The sequence below is a fragment of the Catharus ustulatus genome, unplaced genomic scaffold (genome assembly GCF_009819885.2).
Source record: "Catharus ustulatus isolate bCatUst1 unplaced genomic scaffold, bCatUst1.pri.v2 scaffold_98_arrow_ctg1, whole genome shotgun sequence".
NCBI classification, from domain to species: Eukaryota; Metazoa; Chordata; class Aves; order Passeriformes; family Turdidae; genus Catharus; species Catharus ustulatus.
Genome location: NW_024879562.1, coordinates 114,051 through 122,142, shown reverse-complemented (window position 1 = coordinate 122,142; position 8,092 = coordinate 114,051). Strand labels below are relative to the sequence as shown.

At 53.7% G+C, this 8,092-nt stretch overlaps 1 protein-coding gene across 3 annotated transcripts; it reads left to right on the top strand.

The window, feature by feature from the left end:
• The first annotated feature begins 226 nt into the window (after nucleotides 1-226).
• Nucleotides 227-3,499, top strand: LOC117011591. 3 transcript variants are annotated; one of them, XM_033087007.1, is made up of 2 exons: nucleotides 227-1,598; nucleotides 2,965-3,499. In XM_033087007.1, exons 1-2 carry the CDS (start codon nucleotides 693-695, stop codon nucleotides 3,016-3,018), a joined length of 960 nt encoding a protein of 319 aa, XP_032942898.1. In that variant the 5' UTR covers nucleotides 227-692; the 3' UTR covers nucleotides 3,019-3,499. The 3 variants fall into 3 exon arrangements, with proteins under 3 accessions (XP_032942898.1, XP_032942899.1, XP_032942897.1); XM_033087008.1 differs by lacking the exon at nucleotides 227-1,598 and adding an exon at nucleotides 1,608-2,597; XM_033087006.1 differs by lacking the exon at nucleotides 227-1,598 and adding an exon at nucleotides 1,608-2,647.
• The last annotated feature ends 4,593 nt before the right edge of the window (nucleotides 3,500-8,092 follow it).

The following is an 8,092-nucleotide window of genomic DNA, read 5'->3' as shown; positions in this document are numbered from 1 at the left end:
ATCTTCTGGGTCGAGATGCCAACTCGGGATTGGTGAAGGGAAAACTGCTCGGTGTAAAGTGGGTATAAAGTATTGGTGATTAATTGTAAATAAAGTAGACGTAAATTAGGGTATAAAAGATAAGTCCTGCCCCAGAGGGCTGGAGAACAGCCTTGGATGAGTTGCAGAGTGGACCGCTGTAAGGTAGACAGAAAATTCCTTAGATAAGGAAGAATAAACGACCTTGGAAACCTCAGAACAACAGCTCTCGAGTCTTCTTTCGTGCCCTGCTGCGCCCTGCCTGCAAAATAAGAACTCTTAGACCACCCTTTACTGTACAGGTAAGCGACCTCAGACCATAAAAGAGGTCGCCGCCTGTCACAGTTTGGCGTCCCTGGGTGGGCACGAAAGGTGGGCTCACGAAGTGAGCGACAAGCAGGTGTGAAGAGGGCCAGCACGAAGAGGGCGAGAGCGCAGTGAGCTGGAGGTGGCTTCACAAAGGTGAGCACCGTCGACAGAAGATATCCCAGAGGCAGAGAAAGCTGCAGGGAAGAGATTTTGACCTTCGCTGAGAGGAAGACAGCTCCAAGCCAGAATCGGAAGGGAGGAAACCCGGGACTCCTCTCCTGTGATCTGCTGGCCAGAGACCAGGAAAAACCATCCGGTTCGACTTAGAGGACTTGCTTTTGGTAAGACAGGTCAAAATTCAGAACATGGGGGGTGGATTCAGCCAGGAACAAATCAATCTCCTAGCTACCTTAAAAGGGGAGATGTCAGCTCATCCCATGCCCATCCCAGATAAGGAACTTAAAAATCTGCTTTTATGGGTGAAGCTCAAGTTTCCAAGTGCCGAGGCGGATTTATTATTCGAGCCAAATTTTTGGGAACAGATCAATAGATCTTTGTACCACTTAGCGACTCAGAGAGATAAAGAGGCGTTAGAGCTCTTGTCTCCGGCACGGGTGATGCTGGAAGTTATTTCGCACAGAAGTGCAAATTTACAGAGTTGCCGGAGGGCGATTCTGGGTCCCTCGGGAGCAGAGGGAGGATCCCACTCTAGCCAGCAGCTGGGGGAGGGAGATCTTTTGCCGTCTGGCCATCAGCCAGCGGAGGAATCTTGCTATCAGCAAGGGGCTTCAGATATAGATGAAGGACCCGAAGAAGGTCAAGGTGTATCCCTAGAAACTCCAGGACCCCCAAGAATACCTAGAACACCCCATCCCAGGAAAGGAAAGCTTAAGCTAGAAATTTTTCCGAGTGAATTGGAGGATTTAGATTTCTGTTTTTACAGCCTCTCGGACACCTTGTCCCCAGAGCGCGGGGGGGCGGTACAAGCACCTCTAGGGGGGACGGGTGGGGCAGAGGCGGAGACGGGAAAGTCAAAAACTACCGCGGACACAGCGGGGAAAAGCGCGGATCCGGTGCGCGCAGTCGCGGGGATAGGCGGGACTCAGCCAATCGCGGCGGCGGCCGGGACGCGCGGGACGGGCGGGGCGGCCGGGGTACGCGGGCCAGCCTCGACCCCAGGCACGGGGAGGGCTGCGCTGACCTCCAGCCCGGGAGTGGGCGGGGCGGCGAGCTCCATGCCGATCGCGGGAACGTCGGACGCGGCATGCGCGGTTAGCGCGGGCGCGGTGGCGGCGGCGGGTGGAGCAACAGTCCGAACCGTAGCGGACACAGAAAAAGCAAGTGCAGTGACCATAGTAACAGGGACAGCGTCGGGCGCGTGCGCGATGGCGACGAAGCGCGGTGGGCGTGCGCGCGGAACGCGAAATACGGAAGTGTCAGCTATAGGGGCGGAGAGTCCGGAAGCGAAGAGGGGGCGGAGCAGAAAACAAAGTGACAGCTCAAATGAGAGCGAAGTAGGCGGGTCTAGCTCGGAGGGGGCTGAGACAAGCGACAGTGAGGGAGATCAGGATACGAGAGGAGGCGTGTCCAAGGGCAGGGCTACGTCGGTGCGGGCAGTGGGGAGGCGTGGTCAGGATAGAAGCGGCCACACCCCCGGGGCTCTGCAAGCGGAGACGGGGCGTGCCCAGGCAGGAGGCGTTTCCCTCAGTGCAGACACAGTTAGTCTCAGCAGCGAGCCTCCGCTTCCATGGCAACCAAGTAGACAGTCTCTCATGAAGGTAATAGCTGAAAGTGTCTCACGCAATTTGCACGAACTGTGTGAAACTTTGAAGAGATTCCCAGATTCATCAGAAAAAATAAGCAGCAAAAAGGTGAAACAAAAAGCACAGTCAACCCTAACGGGGCAAACAACTAGTGGTAAAACCTTAACAATGCAAGACTTTTTTCCAACTTCTTACAAAAAATCCTCTTCCAAGAAAAAGTTGCAGGAAAGTCCAAAAGAACAACAGGGTGATACATTGTGTATCACAGCGTCGGAGGGGATTCCGGCATGGGCAGCAGGTGCTAGTGCATCAGGCCAAGGACAATCAATTATGACTCCAAAAGAAATTATCAAAGCTTTTTTGCAGCACATGGGAGCAAGCTTGGAATCTTATCCAGAGATGAGGACAGAATTTCCGCAGATTTTCCGGACAACTCAAGAGTCGCAGATCGTTATTCCACAGCCAAGACCAGAAACAGCACAGAGAATACAGGTACCAGCCATTCCGGTGAGTGAAGCAGCATGGACCCAGACACAGCAAATAGCTCCTTTCTACAGGTCAGTGCCAATGGAAGCGCAACCATCTGCACCGCAGGCAATGATAGATTGGGCAGACATAAGAAGAAACCTGGCAAGAGATAGATCATGTCCAGTGATTGGTACAGGGGACATTGCAATGCCAGTGGCTTATGACGCCCAAGGGCAAAATCCAAGATGGGAGAGATTAACTCATGATGTGATCAAGGATTTGATCAGAGCTATAAGAGACAATGGACTGGGATCTTCATATTTTAAACAACTTTTAAAGGGCACCCTCAATATGTATAATTTAACTCCATTTGATCTCAGGTCTCTTGTGTCATTGATTCTTACAGACACACAAGCACTCATCTGGGACGGCAGATGGAGAAGGGCACTGCAGGAGCTGAGAACAAAGTATCAAGGTGGGCCAAATGCAGCTCTCACCTTGGCGCAGCTAGCAGGTGATCCACCGGAGGATGACCCAGCTCAGCAAGCGGCGAGACTTCCACGTGACGTGTTGAGAGACATCAAAGAAGCTGCACGTAATCAATTCATGAAGATATAAAACAGTTACAAGAAGGTGTGACCAAACTTGGAGAAGTCACTGGACCGTTGTTGGATGGTGTGTTTGATTTCTTTAGCTTTTCACCGTTGTGGAGAGAACTTTTAAGGATAGGATTATATGTATTAGTAGGACTCGTAATTCTGTTGTTTGTTTTGCCATGCGTTATTCAATGCATACGGCGGGCTATAGACAGGGCAACTAAAGAGGTTCTTTTAGTGCAAACAGAGGGGGGAGATGTGGGAACCCAGGGTATTCCCCTGGCTTCCCTGGAGCCTGTACAGGGGGCTCAGAAGCCTTGGCAAGGTGCCAAAAATCTCTGTGAGTTCGATCTAAGTCCCTGGGAGAAATTACCATCTTTATATACAGAATTACAGAGTCACAGAAATAAGTAGAGTGTAAATTGATGTGTTAGAAGGTAGAAAAATAAGGTTTTAAAGATTGTTTATATTAAGGGGTTTTTGGACACAAGATGGAGGATTTGTGGCGTAGTAAGAAATTCTTCTTCTTCATGGCATCCATCTTCTGGGTCGGGATGCCAACTCGGGATTGGTGAAGGGAAAACTGCTCGGTGTAAAGTGGGTATAAAGTATTGGTGATTAATTGTAAATAAAGTAGACGTAAATTAGAGTATAAAAGATAAGTCCTGCCCCGGAGGGCAGGAGAACAGCCTTGGATGAGTTGCAGAGTGGACCGCTGTAAGGTAGACAGAAAATTCCTTAGATAAGGAAGAATAAACGACCTTGGAAACCTCAGAACAACAGCTCTCGAGTCTTCTTTCGTGCCCTGCTGCGCCCTGCCTGCAAAATAAGAACTCTTAGACCACCCTTTACTGTACAGGTAAGCGACCTCAGACCATAAAAGAGGTCGCCGCCTGACACAAGAAAAAATCTGTAACATTCTTTTGTCTTATTCTATGGAAGGTATCTGCTAGATCTCTTGCTGTTTTCAAAATTAACTGCTTCTCTGTTTCTGCTAAACCATCCAACAGTAACTGAATGTCAGCCCAATCAGGTGTGTGTTGTGTGACTATAAATTTTAATCGTTCAGCAATGCCTATGGGATCACTTTGGCAGTTCTTAGCTGCTCTTTCCCATGCCTCCAAATCAATAGTAGAGAAGGGTACTTTAACTAGCACCTCTCCTCCCCCAGCTTTTGTAAAGGTGTTTGCATTTTTTTTTGTTGTTTATTTTCTGGTCTGGGATGCTACGTGACCATTTGGGTAAAAATCCTCGTCTTCACTACTTTCACTATTTTCATTATCACTGTCGGGCAATGCGGGATATAATTTAAGAATCAGTGAGGGAGAAGATGGCTCAGCTTGTTTCTTCCTTGAGGGAGCTGGAGTAGGAGTTAATGATCCCTTGGAATCTTCCTTTTCCTCTGACTTTTCAGGGGGTGGTTTAAACAGGCCAGTAATTCCTGTTCTTGTGCCTCTGTTTGATAAACCTGATCAGAATGAATGCAGCTTTACTGTCTTTTTATTAACTTTACTGTCGTTTTCAAGAGATCAGAGGGCAGTCTGATACTGCAATCTCTCTGCCATTCAGGATGATTCCTGAGAGAGAAAAACATATCTGCGTATGTCACCTCCTCCCATTTCTGTTCTCTCCTTTAAAATGACATCAACTGCAATAAAATCCCATAGTCTAAAGTTCCAGCTGGTGGCCACCCCCCCCAGTGCCTCCCATTGAAACTCGGGTGTCTTGGTGCCACCCCCAGGATCTCAGCCTCCCTCAGATGATCCAGGGGTGGAGCTGTCCTACCCAAAGGACACAGTTCCCCCTAAAAAAGGAACCAGGGTTGCAGGTGTCCCCCACCATGGGTTTCACCCTCTCTGTCCATGTCCCAGCCCCACAAAATGACATCCCCTTCCCCAAGGACTTACCCCCTCCAAACAGCCCCAGGTAACCGAGTGTCTCTCTCAAGGACTCACCCTTTCCCTCAACCCAGTCCCCTCCCAAAGGACCCAGATCCCCAGGCACCCCCTCACTCCAGGACACCACCCCCAAAACCCCAAATAACCCCCCTCCTCCAAAAGGACGCTTGGGTGCCCCCCCACCATAACCCAACCCCTCCCCCGGGTGTCCCCCTCCCATGGACCCACCCACGCCCCCAAAAGCACCCGGGGGTCCAGGTGGCCCCCAAAGTTCCAGCCCTCCCTCCAAGGATCTTCCCCATCAATAACCTCACCCCCGGGGTGGGCCCAGGTGTCCTTCCCCCCAAGATGCCTCCAACACCCCCCAGTTCCCCCCACCCACGAGTGTCAAAGGTGGCCTCGAGGGGGGCAGTTTGGGGGTCTCCCCCTGGGCCCCACAGCCGCACCCCATAGCGTCCTGCCGGCTCCAGCCCCCAGAACCCAGAGTGCCTCAGGAGGTAGCCACAGGGTCTGGGGGCACGAGGGGTATTGGGGTATCCCAGGGGGACAGCGGAGTCCCCAGCGAGGTATTGACATGCCCAAAGGCATTATTGGGGTCCCCCAGAGGTGTATTGGGGTACCACTAGCAGAGGAGGGTATTGGGGTTCCCAGGGGGCTATTGCGGTTCCCCATGAGATACTGGGGGGACATACAGGTTTTTTTGGGTCTTTTGGAGTGTCATTTCCTGATGGGGCCCCCCGGGGGGGCTTACTCCAGCTCATAGCCATCGGGGGGGCGTGTGGGGAGTCCCAGTGCAGCCAGGCACTGCGGGGCCACACGGAGCCCACCCAAAAGGGTCCCTGGGGCACCTGGGGAAGGACACACTGCTGACACCTAAAACGGCCCAGCTGACACCCCAAAATCCCCCACTGATACCCCAAAAACCACTGTTATCACTCCAAACCCCTCACTGCTGACACCCCAAACCCTCCCATGGGCCCCTGGCCCTGCCCTCACTCTGTGCCTTATGAACATGTCCCAGTTCCCCCGAATTTTCCCCAGATTCCTAAGACCCAGTCCCCCCACTCACCCTAAACCCCCTGTTTCCCCCAATGCCTGCCAGACCTGTTTCCTCCAGTATCTCCCAATCCCCAGATCCCTCCAGTTTCCTCCAGTCTCCTGAGTTTTCCCCAGTGCCCAGTTTCCCCCAGTCCTCTCCAGTCCCCAACTCCACCATAGTCCCTAATCCCTCCTCCGACCCAGTTTCCCCTCATTCTCCAATTTCCCTCTGTCCCAGTTGTGTTCAATCTCCCTCAGACCTGTTTCCCACAGTCCCTTCAGTCCCCAGTTCCCTCCAGTTCCTCCCAGACCCAGTTCCCCCAGTGCCTCACAATCCCCTCCCAGTTGCCCCCAGGCCTCTGAGTCCCCACTTGCCCTCAGTTCACCCCAGTCTCCTGTTGCCCCCAGTTCCTCACACACCCCCAGTTGTCCCAAGTTTTCCCTCCAGTTCTCCCAGTCTCCAGTTCTCCTGCCGTTTTCTCCCAGCGCTACATTGCCCCTAATCTCCAGATCCCCGCAGTCCTCTGGCTACCCCCAGCTCCCAGTTTTTCCCAGTTGTTCCCAGGCCCCTTCTAACCCCACTGTTCTCCCTGGTCCCCACTGTGCTGGCCCAATCCCCCCAACTCTCAAATTGCTCCCAGTCACCCCAATAACTAATCCCCCATATTCCTCCAGTTCCCTCAAGTCCCCAGTCCCTCCCAGTTCTCAGATCTCCACAGCTACCCAGTATCCCACAAATTCTCCCCAGTGCCCAGCTTCCCCCAGTCTTTGACAGTCCTCAGCTCCACCCCAGCCCCAGTTTGTTCCAGTTCCCTCTATTCCCCAGTTCCACACAGTTTCACCCTGCCCCAGATTACCCCACGTGTCACTTTTAGCCAGTCCCCTGAACTCTTCCCAGTTCCTCTCAGTCCCCATCTGATCAGAGCCTCTCCATGTGTTCCAATCCCCTCCAATCTCTGGCTGCCTCCAGCTGCCACTTTCCCCTGAATCCCCCAGTCCTCAGCATTCCCCATTCCCCCAGGCTCCCCCTGGGCCCCACTCCAGTCCTGTCCCCACTCCAGCTCCATTCCCTGAGAGGCCCTGGGGGAGTTCCTACAGCCCCTCACCAGTGGTGGCCTCAGTGGAGACGTGGTCAATCCTTTTCCCTCCCCGCAGCCCATAGAGGTGGAAGCGGTGCTGGCGGGACGGGGACAGCCCCGGCACTGTCACTGATCGGGATCCTCCATCAGTGGGCAGGGCCTGGGGCTGGCCCTGGGCATCCCGGTACTGCAGAGTGAAGGAGTCCAAGGAGCCCTCCAGGATGCTCCACTGCAGCTGCACGGAGTCGGGGCTGACACTGGACATCCTCAGCTCTCCCAACACTGCCTGTGCCAAGGGGGATTCAGATGGAGAGGCCTCAGAATGGGGATGTGCAGTTTGGTGAACCTCAGCTGTGGGGGCCTCAGTTGGGGTGTCCATTGAGGGTGGGGGCATCCTCTGGGTCGGCTGTAGCACAACAGAGAGGGGACACTGATGGGTGTGGGCATCGTTATGTCCTTCCATATGTCCATGCATCATCCACCCAACTATCCATTATCCATCATGCACCATTTCCTCCCAGTCCCTTCTCACCATTCCCTCCTCACTCGTCACTGAGCACCCATTGACCCCAGCCCCATCCAATCAACCACTGACTCTTCCATGGAATTACTGACCAGCATCTGCCATCATCCCCCATCTTCATCATCATCACAATCAACATCATCCATCATTTTGATTCATCCAGTAGCCACCATCATCCATCCATCCATCCATCCATCCATCCATCCATCCATCCATCCATCCATCCGGGCCCGCAGGAAGCGCCGTGCCGGGCCGGGTCTGCCCTGGGCAGTTTTGCTCCGGCACCGTGCCGAGGGCTGCGCTGCCGGGCCCGGCTGCGGCCGCGGGGAGCGGCCCGCGCTGGGAACGGCGGCTCTGGGCCGGGAGCGCCGGGCCGGGCCGGAGGAGGAGGCGCTTGCCG